We start from the raw sequence: 26458 nt of genomic DNA, 5'->3' as shown, positions 1-26458 counted from the left end.
ATCTTTACCTAGCATAACACAAAATAACATAATCTTACAGGAAATTCGTAACTAAAACCAACCTAACCAAACTTCATTAACCTGAACGAATCAAACGCAACCTGAGCGGAGTTTTTTCCATGTACTACAAGAGTGGCTAATTTGAACATGAAATACTGTTAAAAAATTCTGATTTATGTTTACTTAATACACTTAGGTAAGGTTAGGTTAGGTTAGATGTACTTATGCTAAGATTTAATAGGTATTGATCATTCAAGAGGGATGATTTTTCACACTCTTTAAATTGTACAGCAAATTGCAAATGGCTCTGCTGTGTCATGCAAGCTTCCGTTGGTCAGCTTGGATTAGGTAAGCTTGGGTTCTAATGAGTTTTGATATGTTAGATGTATTCATAGTTATGTAAACTTATTGCTGTTTTTCAAAATTAGCCACAATGAGCAGGAAAGCACTATCGGTCATGCGGTATTCTCTTGCAGTCTCGGTTCAGCTGGATTTTGAAAAATGTGGAAAAAAAACTTTTTTTTTAATCGTAACTTTTACAGTTTTCAATGTATGAAGATCAAAAATAGCTTATTTCGAGCACATTTTATTGGAGTTTAAAAATATGTATATATTTGTAGTGCCCGTTGGAGAGTAGTGGCTAAAAAATTGCATCGCATTGAAAAAAAACGTGGAAAAATTCCACAAATCAGAGCTCATTATTGAAAATTTCTTTTGAACGTCAATCGTTCAATCATAGAATTATATACATTCATAAGGCACATACACTCCCCTTCCCAGGACCAAATTAAAATAAAAAATCGGTTGAAAAATGGGTTAGTTATGTATTTTTACTTCATTAAAAGCACCATAAATCGTTTTTTAACAATAAATAAAAAATTTGAGGGTGTTTTGAATTTTCTAAACACAGTTTTGTGTTGTACTGGTCTTGACCTAAAACGTGCACTATATCACTTGAAGAGTTCTTTCGATTTTTTTATTTTGTAGCACCGTGTAATTTGAGGAAAATGTTTTCAAATGAAACGGTAAGCTAAGAAAAACTTTAAAATAATATTTGTTTGGGGAAAAAGAAATCCATTATTTTTGCGTAAATTTTTTGCGCAAATGATTAAAACTCTTTGATGGTCGATCTTTAGCTCCTGGGTGATGCTACGACTACTAAAATGTTGGTCAACATCGATTATTTCTGTGATTTTATCGACATTATTGACCGTGATCCTACTTGGACGAGGTGCATCTTCAACATCATCCTATCAAAAGTTTTATAACTTTTTTGCAAATGGGAACTAATAACGAATCTATCTGAGTTGTACTTTAGTTGATGAATACATAATAAATAATTAATATAAAATAAATAGGCAGCTGCAGTATACAAGGAGACCAGCAATGCAGGGCGTAACGAGCAAATGAAAAGTTTCCATCACTCAGGATCCTTAATTTTTTTTATTTAGTAATCAAGGAAAACAAAACTGGATGATTAATTTGGGCCACTTTGTATGTAGATTTAAAAAATAAGAGAGTAAAATAAAAATCAAAAATTGAATAAAAAGAGAGCAAAATAAAAAAAAAATACCAGTCTAACGGTTAGACGCGATAAAAGGGAAACCTTCCGTAAAACAAACTGAGAGAGAATGAGACGAAAGCAGCATTAGGAGCGGGAAAATTATAGGTTCATTATAATATTGCTATAAAGTTCATATTTCATTTTATTATTATTCATCCTCAATGTTTTCAATTTCAACAAATGATACGAGTGGCTCATAATACTAAAATATGATACAAATGCTTTGGTTTCGATGTTGTCAACATATCTTTGAAATACCGCGTCAATTGTTGTTTTTGATCGTGTTGTCGATTCAGTGCGATTGTTACACATTTTTAAATTGAATGTTGTATTGAGAAAGTCAATTAAAGGAACCGCTGTGTCCAATGAAAAATTTACGTTAAAATCGCCACTTAAAATCTTTGGAACTTTATCGTAATCTTTTCTAAGTATCCGCGATACTTCTGGTGTATACTTTATTAAATTTTCGTGAATGAATTCCGTGATGCTATTTATTGATTGATTCGGTGAAATATAAATTGCCACAATTAAAACTGTTTTTCCATTGTTCAGCGTCATTTTTTAAATTATTAAAATTAATAAAAACAGTTCCCAATTTTGTTTTTTAATTTTTGTATGTAAAAGAAGTTAAATAAAAGGCCTAAAAAATTTAAATATCGTTTTTCATATTTTTTTATTGTAAAAAAGTCCTGAAAATACCATAAATGTTCGAGCTCAGATCACCGTGAAATATTTTATATGTACCACCTTGATCAAAAAGCTCCCGGAATATATTCAGAAAGTTCAAAATGCAAGTTTAATCCTCAAAAGTGATATTATCTGCGTAAAAGTACTCCCCATCAACTGCAACGTACCATCGTTTGATGCAGCTCTCGAAAAATTTCTACTCTATTTGCGGTATAGCCATCAGTGGCGTCTTCCATTTTTCCATTACTTCCGCTGGGCTGTTAAAACGCGTTCCCGGTAGTGGTTTTTTCACTCGATGAAAGAGAAAAAAATCGCAGGGAATTATTATTATTATGAATTCGATGGCTGCTGCGTGGTATTCGTTTTATTATTGGTAAAAAATTTACGAATACAAATGACCCGGTGCGACGGTGTGTGATTATGGTGCAAAACCCACGAGTTTTTTTCCCACAAATCCTTTATTTCTTGGCGAATTGCTTCACCCATATAATAGTCTTATTAACTGTCTGACCTTCTGACAAAACCTTGTGGTATGCAATATCGTTGTGGGCCATATAAACCATGAGCATCGCTTTCTTTTTTGACTGAAAAGGAAATGAAATTCATTTTTAAAACTCTAAAAAATCAAAAACACGTACAGTGAGTAAATCTTCAAGATGGCGTAACTTTTACAAATGTGAAGCAGTGACAATAAAATTTTGGCAGGAATGTTAATTATAGATGTGGCAACCTAACGAAAAAAAAACACAGAACTCAAATCAGTTCACTTATAGTGCCACCTGGCGGTTGCTCCGGAATATTTTTGCTCAAGGTGGCATATAAAATTTTGTTCTAGTCATATAAATATCATCTTTTTTTCAATTAATGCACAGCTTTAAGCGCTCAGCTAATAATTTAAATTTTTTAAGTCAAATTTGTAATGTTATTGATTTCCACGCTGCCACTATACAATTTTTTTTTTTTACTACTGGGTCCGTCACTCGAAGTGTAACCTATTAAAAAGGTCATTACTTTAGTTTGGAAAATTATTTTTATTCAATTCAAAGTAAAAAATGTGTGAAAATAATACAAAATCAAGAATCCATTTACTTTTGCTTTATATGACCACCTGACTATGGCCTTGAGACGGTCTAGAAACGAATCGTAAGCTGCCCGAATATGACTTGCAGGTAGTTTGGCCTACTCGCAAACAATGGCTTTTTTCAACGCCTCGAGAGTGGTGAATCTTTTAGTTCGGACTTTGCTCTCCAAAATGGCTCCTCAAGGGAAATAATTCATTGTGTGGACGTTATTAAGTTTGGAACGTTGTTGTTTATTTAGCCATTCTCGAGTTCACTCGAGCTTTGTGATACTGTGCCAAGACCTGTTGAAACGTCCATGGTCTGCCAACGATATGTTTACCTGCCCACGACTTCAAAGCAACTTCCAAACTACTTTCCTGATAATATTTCGCATTTACCTTGACGCCAGGCTCGATGAAAACGATTGGAGAGCGCCCATCGGCGGTTACAGCAACCTGTGGCGGTTGTCGCCTCCTGGTGGCCACTCGTGAGAACGGTCGCTTAAATAAACCCAGCTGATACCCGTGCATCAGCTACGCGTGCGGCTTGAAGTTGGTTACACTTCGAGTGCCGGACCCTGTAAATGATTGCTCACATTTTCTCGCTTATAATATTCAGTTTTAATAGTTGATGTGTACTGTATAAGTATATATGTATGCATGTGTGTACATATTTGGGTGCGACCCTAATTCATTTGAATATTTTTGCCTGTATCGAATAAAGAGTAGTGAATTTACCAAGTCCCCCCGACTATACGGAAATCAATTTTACGTGTGATTGCATTTGCACACAAAACATTTGTGAAATATTTACAAATAAACGTCTGCTATAAATATGCACAACAACAATAAATAAAAAAAAATACTAATCAGCAAGCCTACGTGCATACAAACAAATGTTTTTAACATGAATGTACGAGCTGCTCAGTGAACTGGCCTCATGAACAGTCATAAACGCTGGCTACATAATAGCTCACTTGGTATCACATTTCAAGGCTTCCACACATTCGTTCAATCATTTTCCGGGTCATTTGAAATGTGAGTATTCATATGCATTTTTATAAAATAAATAATATAAAATAGCATAAATTTCATAAATTTGTCGGCCATCATTGTCGCTAATTTATGGCAGCACAGTAAATCCGAGAATTGTATGAATTTGATGCAAATTTGACAAAATCCTTACAATAAAAATGGGAATAAATTGAGATATAACTAAATTATGCATTTTTATCATCGAATATATTTCTATTATTTTGCTGAAAAAATACTCTGTGAAATGTGCGTCAATTTGATAGTATGCAGCCATTTTTTGGGCGAACAAAATTATCAGGAATACGCGTTTTCAGAAATATGCCATATGCTAATATGTTAATTAAGTTCTGTATTAAACGCAATGCAGAAATTCACAAAATTTTCACCTCAAAAATTGTGCCAAAAAACGCCTAAAATATGCAATATGAGTTTGGCAATTTTCTATCAGCTGAAAGTATGCTAGTGCCTTACTGCAGATGTTGCATATTTTTAGGTACTTTGTTCGTGGCCAACGCAACTGGGTTTAAGGGTGCATAGCGTATTAGCTCTTGACTTGAAAATTCGATTCTAAAGAAAGTGTTTCATTTCATTCAATACTAGTCGCCCTTCGAAGAATAATTTTGTGAGCAGATAGTCACTCACTTTCTTTTTTAATTCTCATTCAGAAGGGATTAAGGAAAGTCGATTATTTTGTAGCTCACAACTACCAACCTGTATTCTCTGGAAGATAGCAACCAAACGAACCGGAGTGAGTGCACTCCGATATAATCGATTTATTCTACTAAAGCTCTAAAGCCCGGTTGTCTAAACTTTGCCCGACGAGAGCAAAGCAGCTGAGAAGAAGGTATTGACATGATTCCACCTGGTCCTTCAAGCAGCTTCCTCAGAGAGCACTTGAAGCAATCCCAAGTCTCACCGCATGGACACCTAACGGAAAATGTCCAGTAAGGATACCTACCAAATTCGAGAGGTGCGGCTTTGTTAGCCTTAGAAGTTGCATCAGGTATCAGCTGTCTGTTAGTTGACTATATGACAGTCCAGAGTATTGTTTAAACGCGAAAAAAGAAAATCAGTAATGGATTTCAAACGCAAGTGATTGCATTATATTTGGATGGAAAATCACAACCAGCGATTGTTCGTGAGCTCGAGTATTTTAAAGTAAAAAAAAATTTTGTTTATCGCACCATTACTCGTTACAATGATACTGGTAGCATCGCCAAACATCATGGAGGTGGTCATCAAAGGACTGCAACGTCACATGAAATGGTTCAAAAATAAAGAAACGACTTGAGCGAAATCCCCGACCCTCGACGAAGTGCCAATCAAATGGCGAAAGAACTGAAAATATCTGCTGATAGCATCCGCCGCATAATGAAAATGATCTCTAAGTCAAGCCTTACAAGATCCGAAACGCGTATGATCTCACACCAAAACAGCAAAAGCAGCAACAAGTCACACTTGAGAGAGCGAAGGAGTTGCTTTGGTTGGCCACAGGCGGTCAATTTCCGAACATTGTGTTTTCTGACGAGACAATTTTTCAAACTAAGCCATTCGTAAACTCCCAAAACGATATGGTTTATTTGACCGATCGTTCATACGAGAATTTGAGTCATCGATAGGCCACCAGAAGGCGCAACCGCCACAGGTAATGGCTTGGGCCGCTGTAATCGCCGATGGGCGCTCTCCAATCGTTTTCATCGAGCCTTGCGTCAAGGTAAATGCGAAATATTATCGGCAAAGTATTTTGGAGTTTGTTTTGAAACCGTGGGCCGACAAACATTTCGGTGGCAGACCATGAACGTTTTGAGCAGGACTCGGCACTATCTCACAAAGCTCGAGTGAACCAAGAATGGATAAACAACAACGCTCCAAACTTCATAACGTCCACACAATGGTTCTCCAATTCACCAGACGCGAATTCGATGGATTATTCTTTTTGGGCCATTTTGGAGAGCAAAGTTCCAACTAAAAGATTCACCAGTCTTGAGGCGCTGAAAAAAGCCATTCTTTGCGAGTGGGCCAAAATACCTGCAAGTCACATTCGGGCAGCTTGCGATTCGTTTCTGGACCGTTTCAAGGCCATAGTCTAGGCAAAAAAGGGTAATATCGTGCAAAAGGAAATTTATTCTTAATTTTGTATTATTTTCACACATTTTTTACTTTGAATTGAATAAAAGTAATTTTCCAACCTAAATTTATGGCCTTTTTAATTGATTACACTTCGAGTGCCGGGTCCTGTATATAATAAACTATGTTTTTATAAAAAATGAATGAAAAATATTGTGAAAATATAAAGCGGCTATAATTATATGGGTGCAAGTGTATAATAGAACGAATCAACTTAAGTACTTAAGTCTTCAGTTATTCAACGAAAATACTCAGCTTAGTAGCAACACTTCCCAAGTCACTCAAGCATCTAAACATTCATGAACATTGAAGCATTACTGTACAAAATCGCACCTTTCATAATCATATCCAATAAAATTTCCTCTTTTTTCTTGCTTACTCAATCATCCACCCAGCACGACAGCAGCCATCCTAACCTGACTCACGAGACCTGACTGTACACACTCATACACACACACACGCACTCACTCTCCTCCTCATGCATAATTCTTCATACGAGCTTCACTTAACGTTTATTTTATTCACAACGTGTCCAGTCAAATTCAATTTACTTTATCCTTTCGTCCATACAGATCGTCATACGAGCACTTAAGCGACATTCACGCATACAAATAAATTCATAAAGACGTGGTGAGAAACAGCCATCGGTGGAGGAGATAGTACAGCATGAGACGACATGAATGAGGCAGTGGAAAATAAACTCGTAAGCATATATTAATAACAGTTAAAAATACATACATACATTCGTATGTATGCCTATGCATTGTCGGAAAAAATAACAATTCATGCTACAAATACAACAATTGCCAAAAATAAAACATACAATTTTAACAACTCGGTCACTTGAATAATTCCAACGGTATCGAGTGGAGCACAAGAACTCAAAGTGTGCTCCAACAAAATTTCACTACCCACCACACTCTCCTGCCGCATTGCTGCCATCGCAGCTTTCCAGCCAACATGGATCTTCATAACTTTAACAATAACATACACAGCAACTTAACACTGCCATCTGCAACAACAACAACACCAGCAACATCTACATATTTTACATATAGCATACCGGGCATGGATATAACGCCGGGTCCTGTCGCCTTCACCTATGTCAGTGAATTTTTGTCGCTTATCACACCAGCGGAACTGCCACTAGGTAAGTGTGTGGGCGCATGGGTATACGCATGTGTGTGTGTGAGAGAGAAATAACAGAGGTACGAGTATATTGATGGTGAGAAAATGCGTGTAAAGGTGTTGGATGGGAAGTGAATAAGCACTATTATGTTGGGTTTAATGTGCGTGTAAATATGTATGTGCGTCTGTTTTTAAGTGAATGTAAATATATATGCAAAAATATTAAAAATATCAGTGAATGCGGAACCGTGAAATATATATTTTATGGCATGATGAATCCATTAGTGCTGAATAAAATTGATACAAATTCTTTGTGAGCATTAAGAATTTGTATAGCGTCGTCTAAATATAAAATTATTTCTTAATCAAAGATCGTTTTAATCCTGGAATTTTGCTCTTGCTGGAAAAATTAACTGTTAATCAATATTACACTTCAGTGGAGTGATGGGAGTTTTGAATGAAAAAATGAAGTAACCACTGATTTCGCTGTAAGCAAATCTCTTCGAAAATCTCACGAGACTGGTTTGCTTGCGAGTATTGTTCGCGGTCCCGTTTTTGTGTGCTGTATATTGGCGAGGATGTACCTGAAGTCAATCTTCGTCTTCAATAACTCAAAATCGATCCTAACTTGCTGAGAACTTTGCGCAAAAGCTTAGAGTTATTCGCTTGCAAGGCCCCATAAGAGACTAGACCGTCATCCAACGTTCGCCCACCAATTTTGCTTACATAATTCTTGCCAGAGTTAAGTCCTAAATACCTAATACCATTATTTGAGAAATAAAAGTAGTAAAACTGTGTTGAAAAAAAAACTCTACATAAAATAAATCAAAATTTTTAAGTGACAGGTCCCAAACGCCGCGCACAACCAGCTATCCTGAGATGATTCGCCTTCTCGCGTTGGCTCACTCCCGAAGGGGTGTTCGGAAGCTACCCAGAAGCCACTTGGGCTAATCCCGAAAGTTGTGAGCTGCTTGAACCATATGTAGAAGAATCATCCTGGCCACTTCCGGCGATCAGTAACTTTCCCCTCTTGCGTGTACTTCTACATATGAAACCATCCTCCTAACACTATCATACCGTCTAACGTATGACGCAGAAGCGTGGACGGTGACAACATCCGATGAAGCGACGCTTGAAGTGTTTGAGAGAAAGATTCTGCGCAAGATTTTTGGACCTTTGCACGTTGGCAATGGCGAATATCGCAAGCGATGGAACGATGAGCTGTATGAGCTTAACGGCGACATAGACATAGCGCAGCGAATAAAGATCCAGCGGTTACGTTGGCTGGGTCATGTCGTCTGAATGAATACAAACGCGCCGGCTCTGAAAGCATTCGATGCGGTACAAGCCGGTAGTAGCAGAGGAGAGGAAGGCCTCCTCTGCGTTGGAAAGATCAGGTGGAGAAGGACTTGGCTTCACTTGGTGTGTCCAATTGGCGCCGGTTAGCACGAGAAAGAAACGACTGGCACGCTTAAACTCGCTTAAACTCGGCCAAAATAACCCGTAAGCGGTTATCGCGCCAATTAAGAAGAAGAGAGAGCTAAAATAGAAACGACAGGAGCTTTGTTGTGATACCTTCAAGTTTATTTATTCAAATTACTCCTCTCTGGCCTCAATACGTTGTTTTGCGTGATGTAAAAGCTTTTCGAAAGAGTGTTTCAGATCATCCTTCAGGAAGTCGGTACAAGCCTTTTGGATGGCCTCTACCGGCGCGGACAAGAGAGAAAATTGCATTGCCCGTCGGCACGAACTCCTTGTGGACAATCCCCTTGGAATCGTAAAAACAAATAAGCATCGACTTGATTTGTGGATTTGGAAGGCTCGTCTGGGGCCTTCCATTCTGGACTTTGACGCTTAGTCAAAGTCCGAAATATTCAACTCCGATTTCGTGAATTTCAACTATGTTTTCGATTATTACTGATTTTGAATAAAATTCATTGACTTTATGACTAATCACAAAATCCATTTTTTTTATATATTCAAGGTTTTTTAGGTAAAAGTGGATATTTTTAGCAAATCTTTCATGTTTCTACTACATCTGTTGTCCTCTACTGTGAATATGACTTGATCAGTTCCTTTATTTTGCGATATCTATCTCAGTGATCGAGGAGCATCGTCGATGCCAACATTACCAGAATGGAATTTTTTCCACAGGATTATCAGAATAAACAGAATTTGCAAGAACAATAGAGATTGAAAGGTGCGATTTTTCAGATCCTCTAAAAATATCCCGCTTTGAGTAAAAGCAGGTTTCAGTATATGTAGGCAAACCAGTCAAAATTAAGAAACAAAGACAGATGAAAAGCGCGGGATGAAGTCAGGAACAGAAATACTGGATGTTTCGAAGAGGAAGCTCATGGTGGCACAATGGATCTAAACTTTTCACCACCTTAAAGCCCCTGCAGTTTTGTCCCTAAACGTCTTAATTTTTTTATAATGTATTGAAGTTTTCTAATTTGGTCCTCATTTAGGGTTACATACATCCAGCAGCGCCAAAAATGCGCTAAAAGAAAAACTCTTTGTAGAAGGGATAACAATAGAAATAAATATAAAAAAAATATATTATACATTGTTTATTAGTACTTAAACTTTATAAAAAAATTATTTCAATTTTTTCTTTACAAAAATTAGTATATAAAAAATCAAAGTACAATGAAAAAAGGGAGTCCACGGTCTGCATCGTTTCTGCTTGATCTGCAAAAAGTAAAAAAATTGTTGTAAAATAAAGTTGCAGTTATACTCTGTCGAACCTGATTTTTGAACTTCGAAAAATTTTGCAATTTACGACATTTAAAAAAAAGTATGCGTTTTACGTCATAAATGTCAAACTAAAACTTGAGACCAAATTGGCAAAGCTTCAATCTACCTTAAAAACAAAATTATGTCGTTTAGAAGCAAAACTGCAGGTACTCTACTATTCTGCAGTTTTACCACATTCATAGATGTTATATCGCAATCATATATATTATATACATATATATTTTTTTTGTTTTGTATTTTATCAAGCAGTGTTATAACTGTGAGTTGCCTATTTTAAGTCAATACAAAACATAAAACGAATTCGTGGCAAGAACTGGATTCGATTTCAGAAAATGCAGTTTTCACTATTCGCCTCTATGGGACCTCCTTTATCGTCATCTGCCATGCAATAATCCTGTAAGTTTTCCCATTCTTGGTAATCATCGGAAAAATATTGAAAATTATTATAAACCTCCTCACATTGCCAATTGCTAGCCCATTTCTTCTGGCGGAAGTTAAGCACAATGTACTCTCCCGAATTTTGCGACACTTTAGACATTTGAAATAAACAATATAAGTCAATATGAAGTCAAATCTTTGATCTCTTGATTTTCAAGTTATTTAATGAAACCACTTTTTTGAACTCACATTTGTTAAAATTTTAAAAATTTTAGTTCCCCGCAAAAATTTACTGAATTTTATTTGAAAAACCTCAAAGCTTAGTTACTTTTTTCCCGACCTGTTTTTCGAGTTGTGTTTTCGCTTTCCTTAGAAGAGAATTGATTTTGCGCGTACACCCTTTTTGGGTGTTTGGCCGAGCTCCTCCTCCTATTTGTGGCGTGCCCGTATTGATGTTGTTCCACAAATGGAGGGGCCTACAGTTTCAAGCCCACTCCGAATGGCAAATAGTTTTTATGATGAGGTTTTTCATGGCAGAAATGCACTCAAAGGTTTGTCATTGCCTGCTGAAGGGCAACCGCTATTAGAAAAATGTTTTTCTTAATTTTGGTGTTTCACCAAATTCGAGATTTGAACCAACGTTCACTCTTGACTCCGAATGGTAGTAACGCATCAACCCATTCGGCTACGGCGGCCGCCAAAATATGACCTTTTGTAAAACAAAAATGGTGCATTTCGATTCTTATACCAAGGTTTTGTTTAACCTTCATTCCACTATTTTTGATGTATGGGACTTGCTTTTCTACTATTAAGAAAACCAGACTATCTTCTCCCAATAAATGATTGACTATCGTATGCATGTCTCTAACATTTTATTCAGCTACTGAATTCTTTCTGTAGTTTAACCGCTTCACACTTCGGCGCAGTATATGAATTTCTTCTAGTGGAATCGTTCGCCATTAAATAAACGAAATCTAAGTAGTTCAAATAATAATCCAGCTTTGGAATCATAATATATTTTCATTTCAATTTCCTTGTGCAAACTGAAAGCCCAGTATTTTCAACATCAAATATTTTCCAAAACCACCTATAAACTAACACAAACAAAAAACTATTTGACACGAAAAGCGAATCATCAAATGTAGGTATACACGTTGCGTTTTACAAAACCGGTCAGTCAGCTGCCTGTAAATCACCCATCAGGCCATCAAAAACTTAAGTACACATACTGACATATAAATAGACATGCATAGTACTGATACTCGTATTCATGTTTCATGTTCAGCACCAACCGACAATGGCCACCCGCTAACGAGCTCACTGCCCAACAGACAATATTGCAAACACTCACACACAAACACGGCGCATACCTAGTCCACTTACATACACATATAAGTGCATACAAAGTGAATTAAGCCGCGTCTAAAATATATTATCCTAGACAGTCAATTGGACATTTTAACGGCACAGTCGTGTCTAATTTCAGAATTTAGTGACGCCAGTTAAGTGCACTCATACGCGGCTGCCATGTGTTAGGTGCTGAAACTTACTCGTATGTACATACATACACACTTATACATACATACGCTGGCTATCAATGATTCAATGGAAAGGAGGTGAGGCAGCATATAGAGCGAAAACGAGCTGTTGAATTTTCGACACGCAAGCCCAAATGGTGTGCAGTCGTGAATAGGTGATAGTAAAATATTTGCGGTAGTTAAGCGGCTAACTCTTACGTGTGTACGTCAATTTGTTTATTTATTTACGTATTTATATTTTCGATTTCCATGTCCACTTATATCCATTTGCTCACCCATTTGTGCTAGCCAATAAATTTTCGATGTACAGTTACGGCATTTTATTACCAAATTATGGACTTTGGGGAAGACCATTTATTGTTTCTGGGGCATGTGGTTGTGGCTATGTACGAAGAATATTACATACAGACCGCCATCAAAGTGTAACTGAAACGTATTGGTCATTGCACCCTTGAAGTAGAATTTAGTGCACTTTAAGGAATTTCCTGTGTTCATTTTTCATCAATCCCGCAACCGATCCCGATTATTCCGATATGATTTTTTCTTTTGGCGGGACAACTAGCAAGTACAGCACTCAGACAACATTAAGTCCAGTGTACAGCACTTGAGTTCCCTGAATAGATCTTGTGGTGCCAAGGAGCCAAGGTGATCGCTTCTTAACACATCAGTGCCAAAGACACTCTCTAAGATGTCTACTTTTCCCATGTACTTCGCCCACAGAAAGTGGCCCGTCATCAGTCCAACCAGCTGCATGCAGTTCTCTCTGCTTAATGACAAAAGGATCTGCGACAGTCGGTTGGACATGACAGGTAACATCAGTATTGACCATCTGCAGCCTCTCTCAGCCTACCAAGCTCACTTGTGGGATGAAGTAATGCGTTTGCTAACCGCTTTAATGGCTACAGAAAGGAGTGGCAGAACTGGCTCCGGACCAAAGAAGTTGGCGTCAGAGCCCTATCTAGCTAAAGAGTAAGAGGTGTCATTACAGCGATACCCACGTGTCCTGAGACCCATATTAGCATCAATATATTATGTCTACCCACATAGTTCAGCCTGGATTTAGAGGACTCAACTAGCCTTGAAGTTGTTGGAATGCTGTCTAAGGGCATGAGGACAGCTTTGCTGTCGCTGCAGACATATACAGATCTGCCTCTCCACCTTCTTTTCCACAACAGAGTTCATTGCTTCTTGAATAGCTTACACCTCTGCTTGAAACACAGATGCGTGCACTCCAAGAGCGAAGTGTAGTTTTGTCCCGATGGATGCCACGTAGACACCAGAGCTGGAGTCGTGCTCGGTCCTGGAGCCATCCGAGAAAATGTGAAAACTGTGTTTGCTGGGTACATTTTCAGATGTGAATTTCTTTGATCTCGTATATGGTACATATCTTCCGTAAAAGTCAAACCAAAAGCTCTTTCATAAAATCCGATCTTTTCGATTTTCTCGATTTCAATATGGCAACAATTTTGGTTTGTTGATACACACTTTCTGGGCTCGGTTTGCAGAAATTTCCTATGCTAATTTTTTATCAATTCCGAACCCACCCCGATACCGTTTTGATCGCTATCATTTGATGGGAATTTCTTATAGAATCCAATTTTATCGATTCATTCGATTTCAATGTGGCAACATTTTCGATTTGTTTGTCAGTTTTCCTATTCCCAGAGAGATATTTTGGATTTTAATGATAGTTTTCGATTTTATCCGTGTAATTATCGGATATAAATACTTATGCATATGTAAGCCTTAAAGCACTGATAGAAACATGAAATTTGATTAAATTGCAACCCAAAACTCGGCGTCATTAGTAGTACATATCACCTGTTTTTTTGTCGTTAAGCAATCATAAATATTTTTTGTCAAGAGAAGCACACATTCCAAATTTATTGTATACCCAACATAGCATAGGTATGGAGAAGACCACACTGCAGGAATGATTCGTTCACATTTTCTAAACTGAATTCTTTCACTATCATCCACTCCCATTAGGTTGGCCTTGGCTTCCTTTAAAAACAGAATCGAATGGTGTCTAACTTGATCCATTTTCGCACCATCTAATCTTTCAAAGCACATTCTCGATGTGAACAAGCCTTTTTCTTGCTAACCGATATGACATGGGGTTAGTCCTAAGGTCGCCATCGAATCAAATTGGGTACTGCAAAGCTTTTTAATTAATGGGCTGGGCTTCTCTTTCAATTTCGAAGTTAACGTAAATCTTTCGCTAAGGCATAAACGCGACATCGGCCTTAACAGCCACACTTTCTGCCTTTTCCAAACTGAATAAAGAAACAAAGCAAATGGGTCTGGTGGTGAACGAGGACAAAAGGAAGTATTATACCTCCTGCCTTCAAACAAACAGTCAGCGCACTCGCGTATCGGCACCCACGTGACTGTTGACAGTTATAATTTTGAGGTTGTAAAAGACTTCGTGTATTTGCGAACCAGCATTAAATCCAATAAAGAATCTCTCTTGCCAACAAGTGCTACTTTGGACTAAGTAGGCAACTGAGTAGTAAAGTCCTCTCTCGACGAACAAAACTAAGACTCTACAAGGTCGTCATCATGCCCGTCCCAACGTAAGTAGGTATACACCTTCCTTTCGGCAAGCAAAAAACACTTTTTACCAAAATGCACAGTTCCAAACTACCTGAAGCGCAGTAAACTTAGTTGTACTGAAAATATCGCGCTCTTGTCTTGTCTCCGAGTGCAGGTTGCAGGAAAGACCACCTCTGCGTCACATTCGCTCCACTTTCGCTATGCTTGGTCGCGCCGCTTGCTTGTTGCAGGCTCACAAGTTATGGACCAATTTGAGACTAAAATGAAGTGAGAAGAACGCTCAAGATTCCCAAAAAGATAAAGAATTGATGCATCTGCTATAGAGATATAGAATCTTTTTCCAAGACTTGTCATAAATAATAATAAATGATCAAAAGGAATAAAATCACATGGCATAGACGACCACCAGTTCCATGAGATTATTCGGACACCAAAAGTTTTCCCCAGTAAAGCAATAAAGTGATGAGTTTATGGGATGTATAATACTACTTATATAGGTTTTACCTTGCCATGCTATAGTCATTTAGCGGGCTTACTATTGGCAATTAAGTTGCAATAAAACATACAATCTTTATATAAAGATTTAGTGTTTCGCTGGCATGATATGATGACATGACATGATCTTGTGATATATTGCCATATGGAGAAGCGTGATGCTGATGTTGTAATAAAACTTGTGTTCCGAGATGCAATGTAATATGATAATATTAATGTAATAAGATGTATTAAATATCACTTGATACGAAATTATGTGATGTTCATGTAATTTTAAGGCAGTTGTAAGACATGACTAGTTGCGATTTGATACCTATTACGAAAGTATAGGATTGATGATATGCGATGTAACACAATTTGATAATGTGTTATATCATGTGATGTGATATGATATCACGTGATAACTTCTCATACGATATGATATCATATTAAAAGGTGTGATGACTATATGATGATGAAGCGTCTAGGTTGCGATGTGATTTGAGTAATTTAATAAATGTAGTCAGAAGATGTGTAATGTCTACACTTTTATGACTGATTTGTTATGTAAGTAATGTAGTTAAATGTATTAGTAAGACCCGATTTGTTGCGGTTTGATTCCTGCCATGAAAATAGAGGATTGATGTTTTTCGAGGTAACACAAATTGATATTGTTATAATATGTTATGTGATATGATATCACGTGATAACATGTCATGTAACATGATGTCATATTAAAAGGTGTGATGACTGATTAAATGTAGTCAGAGGATGTGTAATGTTCATCACTTTAGATGTACTTATATTGGTATTAGATAATACCTGATAGGATGATGTGTGATGATCATGCGATTTGATAATTGCTAAGTGATATGATTTGTTGTGACGTGATACCTAGCAAAAAACCACCTCTAGTTTGAGGTGATATGATTCTATATGATGTTGAGTATTGAGATGTCATGTGCTATACAACAATATGATGTGATAACATATCATGCGATAAGGTGTCGTATGAAATGGTCAGAGAGTAACGCAATTAGATGTGATAGATATTCTCTGAGAGGATGTCATATGATGATCGTTTGGTTTTATGAATGTAGTGTGATATGGTTTAATGTGGTGTAATATTAAGGCAAGCTCATTTAGTCACTCCTACCACAAAGTTTGTGTGATGTGATGATGAGTGAGCTATTCTTTGAATATCGTATCGGTAAATAGAGAGACTGCAATGAGTAATGAAAAGTAATATGATAAAATGTTTCATATATATATATAGAACATTAATATGTATATTATAAGTATACGAGCATGTGCACAAATGTTGAAAATTTAGAAGTTTTCATAGAAGACGTAGCTAGACTTAAGAGCTTGAAAAACATTATCGAAGATGTTGTACGATATGATTTTCTCGAACTTGCACTGGGTGAGACACTAATTATTTTGGTGATGTTTATTACGTGTGATGAGCCTAGTTTGCATATATATTTATATATGTTTTATTGATTAGACTATTTAAAGTACTTTGCACTTTTTCGCTGCTGATTAGCATTTATCTTTATATCTGTTCTCAGATTTGGTGCGTCAGTTTTTGCATTCGAACCTTACGCTTGTCGATTTTACAAAAGATGTAAGTACTAAAAATCACAAAATATTAAATCCATGTAAATAAGTGAGCACTGCATCGAAGAAAATTTAAGTTGAAAAATATTTTAAGTGTAAAAAAGTTATCCCTACACTCCATAGTAAGTAAATTTATCGCAAAAAATAGTATCCCCATTTGAAAAAAAATGCTTGCCTCTCTTATTGAAAACCTTTCCCAAAACATTTTTCATTGCGTCACATACATCTCAGTAGTTTCCAATAAATCAACCTTTTTTTCGCACACAACACTTTTCATTGCTCCACTCCTTTTGTTCGTTTGTCCCTTCTCAACTTCTGCCTACTACTCTATCTACCCTCTCCTCTTGCAGGCGATCAAAATCGAGTCCGGTTTCATAGTCATCATGAGCATCTTTGCCATACTGGCGCTTGTGCCGCTCATCTCTACCTGCGCTTGGTGTTGCGGACGACGCGCCGACCAGGATGAGGCCGAATTCATACGTAATGCACCTGTCAACATACACGACGAATCGCTGCAACAGGCGTTGAATTGTCGAAAGAGTGCGTCTGTAGTGTCACTTTGGATAACATTTATTCTCTTGGCGTGAGTATGCAGCGGTCATGGACTGTCAAATTGTTGTGACATTTTGAAACATATTCCAATTTTCTACTCACATTTCTTTTCCTTCTCGTTCTCATTGTTCAGGTTGAGTGATTTTTGCATATTTTATGCGAACAGCCGTCTAGCCACCAACGTTGAAATGACACCCGAAATGGTCAAGTCGACTGTGCACGACATGGAAGTATTTCTCAAAGACACACACCTACAAATCAAACATAAGTTGGATAATGGCTTTCATGTAGCTGTTGAAAAAGTTGTCAAAGATTTGGAAGGTCAGTATGCGTACGCGAGTAAGTGAGTCTGTGATTTCATTTGCCTACAAATGTGTGTATGTATGTAGGATGTACACACGTGTATTACATGCAATTTTTTTTTTTCTAACTTTACAGTCAAAGTTATAATTCATATTTTACCCATCCCGCTACGGTTTTTCCACTGCCTCTCTGTTCACTCATATAATTTATTTGATTTTTGTCCATTATGCTGCTGGCGGCCATTCGTCCGACCAAACCCACTAACTGTCTGGCCCATTGGACTTGATTGTACTTGGACAATCCTGCATTGCTGGCTTGCATGTTTTCTACTGTTCAGACGTCGATGTTCTCCTTGGGGAGCCAATCCAAGCGGAAATTTCAGCACACACTGGCATTGAGCTGGCATATGATTCATTGGCGACCATCAGCCTGGGTAAGGTGAAATTGTTGGAAAATCATGTTGGAAAGAATAATTTGTATATGTACAGTGGGGATGGTAAAGCACAACGCACAAGCAGTTAGTGTGGCATATAGTAGATGCTAGGATACGGAGTAGGCGGTGGATTTACAAAAATAGTCCTGTAGGGTAGTGAAAGTAAAGTAACCGAAACACATTAAAAACGCCTCGCTATATATATATTTTATACTCATTTTTACGAAAAACCTCCGAAGGTCATCAATCATCAGAAACCAAAGAAGCTCATGAGATGTTTATCAAATCCCTGGCACACAAAATTTTTTGTTTAAATGGGGCTTTTAAACTCTTATTGGGATTAATTTACTTTAAGAATAGATGATCTACACTTATAGAGTTCACTTGGCTGCCACAGAGTGATATTTTGATGCTCAAGAAAGTTTCCCAAATTAAGCCACTTTTTTTTTTGGTGAATTTGGTGGACCCTGCCACCGAGCTTGTACCTTCATTGTCTACATATTATGGAGTGCAAATTCTGGCCACAGAGAGAGTTGAAAAGATTTTACATCTTACTCGACTCTATAGAATAACGAGGAACTCCGCACAATGACTTGTGTAGAAGCTGTTCCGACGAATAAAAGCCAAAAACTGTCATGCATCTAGTAAGTGTGATCGCCGTTCACTAGGTGTGAAGTCCAAGCTGTGAGGTTTTTTAATGAACTTAGCAGGGAGGAAGAGTTGAAGATACGCTATCAATGGGATGGATTCAAAAGAGATATACAGGTGAGCCTGGGTGGCTCCCGAGGTCAACGAAAAAACAAAAATTATTGAGCAACACGCGATCATAGACAGTGTTTTTTGTACCGAATTGCCACGCAAGATGAGAAATGGTGCCTATACATCAATATGTAGCAAAGAAAGGAGTGGATGGCTCCAGGAGATACGCCAAAGCTGACAGTCAAATCGGATCTTCATCCAAAGAAGATCATGATATGTTTTTGTGGGACTGGGAGAGCATGGTGCACTGGGAAATGCTCGAAAAAAATGCCACAGTTAACAAGGAGCTCTACATTGCACAGCTACACCGCGTGAATGATCGTGAATAAAATGAAATGGTCAAGCCATACTCCTTCACGACAACGCCAGGCCCAATGTTACACAAATCGTCAAAGCCGCACTCCAAGAGTTCGAATGGAAGGTCCTTCAGCATCCGCTGCATTCTCCGGACCTTGCGCAAACCATTTACTATCTTTTCTGCGCCCTGTCAAAGCATATGAAGGGCGTTACCTTCGATAGCAAAGAGGTCCCCAAAAACTGGCTCAACAACTTCTTTGCAGACCAGGCGCTTTTTGACAGAACGGCATCAACAAATTGGTCGAGAGGTGGGAAGAGGTTGTAAACAAAAACCAGCAGCAACATTGATTAACTTATTGATATAATTATTGTTTTTTGTTTAAATGAAAGTCTTTGGTAAAAACGCTACGAACCTATTCCCCAACCGAATAGCTTTAAAAATATTACAGCCAAGCATTTATTATAAAAAGAAATCGTTTCATACCTGCTCTTAATTTACACACTTAGCCACTGAAATTATAATGATAAGCTGCCTAACGTCATCCACAACCACCAAAACATTTTCGCCAATTAATAAGCAGTTGTCACTCATTTCGCTTTTATTTCGATATAAACTTAACTGCTTGAATTGTTTATATCAAAAGCTTTCACTATTTCCACTTTAAAACGTCTATAAAACAATTTGTATGCAATTTCTAAAATTCTTTGCACGCACGAACATGATTGCTAACTGCTGTTAAACTGCATGTAATTTGAGCACGAGAAATGTTAACTGTGTTAAGGAACATGGGAATGTTAAAGAACATGGCAATGTTAACATAACAGTGAAATCTCTTGTTTTGAATATTTTCAATGTTAATACCACATTTTTGGCGAAATGTAACATTGATAATGCAGAAATGTTTATTTTATATATATAAAAGTTTTCTTTCTGTGTACGAATATTCGCTTTTTACACCACACAGCACCACATCAGTGACATCAACTACACATCTCTGCGAACTACGTAAATCTGTGCTACTTGTACTATTATAAATTTACAAGCACTCGAGAACACATTCCTATTATGTATTAAATTCTAAACTGGACATGATTTGTCATAATAAAAGGGATACTCCCAGTACAATAATGTGTGTACTACAAGTAACATAAACTAGAAAAATATTTATTTTAAAATCTTATCTGTATTTTTTGTGGCATTTTATTGCGCGCATTATAAGCTCGAACAAGTTATGACTTGTTCGAATACATTTTTTCAAACTAGCATTACCAGGGTATACTTGTATATGTGCAGTATTAATACTTACATATTATATATATGGGGCTTATTTTAACTTTTATTGTGACTCTCAGAAGTTTTCAGAGGCTAACTTTTTTCTTTTCTTCGTTCACAGCGAAAATTGTTCATTGCTTCTTCCTGTTTCTTGCTACTTTTATTCATACTTTTTCTTTCTACTTTTCTCTCTAGCCAACGCCGAATTGATATACCGTGTACTTATGCTGCAGGAGACAGTGGGGCGGGCGCTGAAAATCTCACAAGAAGCCGCCGCACGCATGGAGGAGCTACAAATACAATTGTCCGTGTTGCAGCGCCAGTGTACTTACCGCGACCGGCCGCTCTGCGACACGTTGCGGATACGAAGTTTTGAAGAGAATGGCATTATTGATGCACTCAAGACGGTTGGTTAGCCGAATGTTTTTGATTGTAGTTAGATATGTTGTTGCTTTTGTTGAATTTTTATTTGTATTTTTGTAGCATTACAAGCAGCAGCGACGTTTGACGTTTATTTGTGCGTTTTTTTTTTTACTTTAATATACATATGTACATACATATGTACAATATTTTTTTCTTTTGCTGCCTGGTTTAGTCTGCCGCGCAGCTGTGCAATGCTTTGAGTAGTGGCTCCGCTGGCATTTGGCATTTGACAAATGAAATTTTCATTTCACGTTTGCGCTTCACACTTTTGTATTTTTTTTCTTTTTATTTCACTTTATTTTGTAAAGTTATGAAAGCTATTTTGAGCTATGCTCTTGTATTTCACTTTCTTTACTTGTGTATGTATTTTCCTGATAACTCCTTTGCTTTATTCCCCGGTAATATGTCAGCTGCAAGAGGACCAGACAATCTTTCGTATGCGCTATTTGGGCGAAATTGAATTTGGTGCGACTGTCAAGAATTTGACATCTGAAGTTGGTGTGTCACGTTCAATTTTCAGTAATTTCCCGCAACAAGTTAAGCACGACACAGCTTATGAACGGAATTGTGAGTAGTGAATCATTTTTTTGCTCCATTTGATTGGTAAGTGCAGCTGTAGGCTTAAGAAACGATTACGCCGATACACGGGGGATAAACATTAATCGTTTATACAGGGATATATTTATATATATATATGTACATATGTATGTAAGTACATCAGCATGTCTGAATAAGAAAGCCGTACGTATGCGTATACAGGTACACTCCTTTTGCCTTCCGCTCAAAGCTCGCTTGCGTAGTGAGCAGCATAATAACAGATAAGCAAATTTAGAAAACAGAGAGCACACGTGAAGCATGCATGGAAATAGCTATTTTTCGAAAAAATATTTGTTTTATTTTATAGTAGAAAAATAGAATTGATGGATTTTATTAAGGAGGGACGCCACTGTGGGGGGTCAAAAAATAGTCGATTTTTGGGAATTTTTTTTGTAAGTAGGAATGATTATTCGAGGGTCGCACAAAAGGCAATTTATTATATATGTACTAAACTATGTTGATGTAAATTTTTATTACAAAATATTGAAAATTGACAAATTTATGTAAATAAACGTAACGAGTAAAAACAACACTGACGTATCTGGTGGCAGCGATACAGCAATGAATAATCATCTGGAATCAAAAATCCAAAAATTGTATTAATCTACACAATAGTGGCTATCGTTGTACGTAGCCGTTTTTTTTTTTTTTTTTTTTTGAAAAAATGGTGGTGATTTGAATTTCGATGCCTGTTTTTCACCATTTTTTTGATTTTCAACAGGCAAAAAAAAATAGTTATTTTCAAAATTTTGAAAGTCGGCCACGTCCCACGATAGCCAAGGCAAAAAAAATGTTTACCACATTTTCTTAAGTAAATAGTTATACTAACAATTTATGCAAAAAAAAACATCGATTTTTTTGAATGTTCACAGTGGCGTTCCCCCGTAATGCAGAGTGGTAGTGAAAACTTCAAAATCGTAAAGGAAGAAAATAATACTCAAACTCTTGAGTATTTTTGATTTATTGGAGTTTGAAAATTAATTTTATGATTTTTTATCCCTTTTACCCTCATAAAGACGCCCTTTTTGTAAACTTATGCAATTTATGTAAAGAAAAACATTACACGAGCGGCTAGTTTCGATATAAAGAGATCTTTACAAATCGAAGAATTCTGCGCAAAGTTATTATTATTATTATTATTATCAGAAACATATCGACTGATGCCGTCGCGCCAATGATATTATGGGTATGCTCCCACTAAAATAGGCCTCCCCTCTTCGGCTGAATTCCTCCCAATTTGGACTACATCGAGGGTGGTTATCAACTACAAAAGAAATCTGCGTCCAAGCTCTCTACCTATGACGTGTGGAGGTTATACGTCGCTGATAGTCTCGATTACTTTCGTTATGAAGCAGATGGAACTTCGAAAGTGTGCATTCCGTCGTCTTATCTGCGTACGCCTGAGTCGACCTCCTCTGGAAAACTGTGTTTCATGTTCAATTCAGCACTTGTCGCGGGTAGTTCGGTGTGATCAGATGCGGCCCTGGGCATTGATATTATTTTGCTCTGGCTGCCGCTACTGAAACAGCTCTATTGTTCGCCTTTCTTCGCCCTGCTTGCGTAGCGTACGCAATACTTGTTTGACAAACTTGCATGTAGCATCCCAGCAATGGCGCCAGTTAAATATGTCTCACTTGGCTGTCTTCCAAGGATCGTGGCTAATACCCCACGTTCTTTTGCGAATCTTGGACAGTAGAAGAGTACGTGTCGCGCATCATCGAACTTCTCTGTGCTGGTTGGACAGTAGTGAAGCCGAGAGACCAAACCTATGCAGATAATCCAAGAAGCAGCCGTGTCCGCTCAGCATGTGAGAGAGGAAGTAATCCTTTTCTCCGTGTCTTTGTCGTAACCACGTAGCAAAATTAGGGATAAGTTCGTATGTTCAACGGTCACTTTCGCTGCCATTCGTTAAGTGACGCAATTCGCTTTTCAAACTTTTGGTCCCTTGTTGGTTTTGCACCCTGGCTACGATAGAGACGGTTTAATTCACGAGCTCGGATATCCAGTGGGATTTTTCCGCAACCACGCAAATTGCGTGCTCCGAAAGTGTCCGCTAAGCATTGTCTACTCGCAAAGCACTCACCCTATAAACCTGCCTGGCCTCCCGTAGATGTGTTTCTCGGGCTTAGAACCAAATGGAAGCGGCATATATAAGAGGATGGACTCTGTCAGTAAAGCTTGTGACTTTATTTTAAAAGATATAGAGATATGTATATGAGTTTTTCAAGTTCGGCATAATCGATGGGTTATGGTCTAGGAGATTTGTATACCCGAGTACACTAGTTCAGAAAGGTATTATAACTTAGGAAGGTTTGCAAATTCGGAAGTTTGCTTAATTCTACTTAATGTGTCTGTGGTGGAAATATTTTGAACAACCATATTTATAGTGCGATTAGATTCATATTCGGAGCATATCCTAACTACTTAAAAGAAAATGCTTTGGACCTGCTTTATAGCGGTGGGGTTCAAATATTCCGGAAATTCGCGATAACACAAACGTTCTTCCCTTTCTGCGATTTTCCATTTACATCCAGCTTTATTATCGCATCTTCTGGAACCATAAAAGCTAACTCTTACCGTTGCTGGAAGTCCTTTGTCTGATAAGTTCTTCTCTGCTTCTTCTTAACGCAAGCGTAAGTGATTTACTACAAACGGAGATTTCCGCCTGTAGACTTTTTTCTTCCGCTTCCTCCATCAGATTTTAGTCTTTCTGCTAAGGCGGTAGATATTTCAGTGGGTATTCTTTATATTGTACTGATACATTTTTTCCAAGATGAAATAAATGCCATTCAGATCATTTCGGGCCAAAGACTATCCACTTTTTGATCGGTTATCGTGAGGTTAAATCAAAAGCTTTATTATATTAAATTAAGAATCTTCTGGCTCAGAGACTAGAGTAATGGCCTTTGAACTTTCAATAGCAATATTTTCTATAAACTCCATAAAGTCTTACAAACAATCTTACAAATTACCAGGCAGTGTACACAGCGTCACTGCCCAACAGGTCTTTCATTTAATGTAATTCATGAGCCTGTTGCGAATTTTAGCAGTAAGCGCATGAACCCCAAGCAACTATATTACCTAACATTTAATAGGGGTCTAGAGATCTTTCAGCTGATGAGCCTGCCGAGAAGTTGTTGGCTGATGTTAAGAACCAATTTAAAGCTTATAAGCACACTTTGTCTAGGCAGGGCCGTCGAGGTGATTACGGAAAGCATTTAAGATGCCTTTCGCAGTGGAGGTAGGCTCAAACTAATGATAGAGGGAAGTACATATATTTAAATTTACTATGTTCTGATTGAGAGTAGAGGGCGCTAATAGGCGCTAGTGCAACGATGAGTCGAGAGTGGAATATGAGAGCTGTGATGCTGAGATAGGCTCGCGGCGAAATAGCCCGAAAAAGATAACAGAGTGGCTTCGCTACAAAAAAAGAATATGTGTAAACGAATATGTATCAGGCGGGCAACTCATCTGCTTCGAGAACAAGGAAGACTCAGGCTTGTCTTCAAAACAAACTTACATATCACTGGTCACCTGATATCTTGCCACCTTCAAGTCCACACAGCAGTACACTTGATTATTACTTGTGGCGCATAATTGAAGCAAAGGTTAGCGCAAACGGTTCTAGACGGCATCACCACAAAAGTGGTGACTGTAATGGTCACAGAAGCGGCACAGATCCCAGCTAAAAAAAGTGATTACAGCTGACGGTGGTTTTATTAAATAATTTTCTTGTGAATGTCCATTATATTTACCAAGAAACGTGTAAAAAAATATATTAATTGAATTCTTAAATTCAATATTCGGAGTTTATTTCTACCCCCCTGTACATTATTTCGTATGATCACTGAGAATTTCACAATTTAATCGAAGTTACACAGCAGCTAGCGCTGGCGTAAGGCAAGGTTGTCCCCTGTCGCTCCTTCTCTTCACCATCGTCCTTGTTGACGTCATTAGCCAACTGACCCTGCACAAAAAAGGCATCATATGGAGTTTCACCAGACATCTTGAGGGACTTGGACGATGACATCTGCCTCCTCTCTCACAAACTCTCTGACATGCAAACGAAGGCAGACAAACTAGTCGCGCTGGCACGCACTGTCGGACTGGAGGTCAACATCGCCAAGACCAAGGCTATGAGAGTTAACCACAGTAACACAAGGCAGATATTAATTGACGGATGCCCAGTGGAATTCGTCGAAAGCTTCTGCTACCTAGGCTGCACTATCACGACGGTTGGTGGAGCAGATGAAGATGTCAACTGTAGGCGAAACAAAGCAAGGGCGGCGTTCGGGCTAAGGCATACAGTATGGGCGAGTTCGCAAATCTCCAGGCGCACTAAGCTACGAATATTCGGCTCATGCGTGAAGTCCGTATTGTTGTACGGAAGTGAAATATGGCTGGTCTCTAACACCATCACACAGAGGCTATAATCCTTCATCAACAAATGCCTCCGCATCATCTGCAGAATATTCTGGCCAAACAGCATCTGGCACGACGCACTGTAGACATTAAAGAGGAACCACCAGATAGCATCACAAGAATGGCACTGGATTGGAACCCACAAGGGAGCAGAGATCGCGGTCGACCTAAAAACACTTTGAGACGATCGATGCTCCGGGAACTAGCAGATGCCGACATCTCATGAGTCGGTGCAAAAACAACAGCTCAGAACAGTGTACGATGGAAGAGTCTTGTCGAGGCCCTAAGCTCCCGAGAGGAGTGAACAAGGAAAGAAAAAGCATCAGCCCTAAACTTGCTTATATTTTCTTCATTTGGTCTGAAGTGGTGGTATCGGTAGACCGATTTTTTTTTTTTTTTTGCTGCCTTTTCTTACCGCCGTGTACATCCGGATATCAGCATAAAATGGAATACCGAAAAGCCCTCGGCTTGC

General features: G+C 38.0%; 1 protein-coding gene across 3 annotated transcripts in view; it reads left to right on the top strand.

Annotated features, from left to right (window-relative positions):
- Positions 1-26458, top strand: part of LOC129245260 (prominin-2) — a 59937-nt gene that overhangs the window by 12520 nt on the left and 20959 nt on the right. For all 3 annotated transcript variants that reach the window (XM_054883326.1, XM_054883327.1, XM_054883329.1), the window contains 7 exons: positions 7046-7623; positions 16879-16934; positions 17278-17510; positions 17613-17800; positions 18120-18215; positions 20740-20951; positions 21378-21534. In XM_054883326.1, coding sequence (XP_054739301.1) covers positions 7434-7623; positions 16879-16934; positions 17278-17510; positions 17613-17800; positions 18120-18215; positions 20740-20951; positions 21378-21534 — 1132 coding nt within the window. In that variant the 5' untranslated portion in view covers positions 7046-7433. The remainder of the gene's footprint in view (positions 1-7045; positions 7624-16878; positions 16935-17277; positions 17511-17612; positions 17801-18119; positions 18216-20739; positions 20952-21377; positions 21535-26458) is intronic.

This window comes from Anastrepha obliqua, chromosome 4 (genome assembly GCF_027943255.1).
Source record: "Anastrepha obliqua isolate idAnaObli1 chromosome 4, idAnaObli1_1.0, whole genome shotgun sequence".
Taxonomy (NCBI): domain Eukaryota; kingdom Metazoa; phylum Arthropoda; class Insecta; order Diptera; family Tephritidae; genus Anastrepha; species Anastrepha obliqua.
The sequence above is the reverse complement of the archived record's forward strand: the minus strand, read 5'-3'. Positions and strand labels throughout refer to the sequence as shown.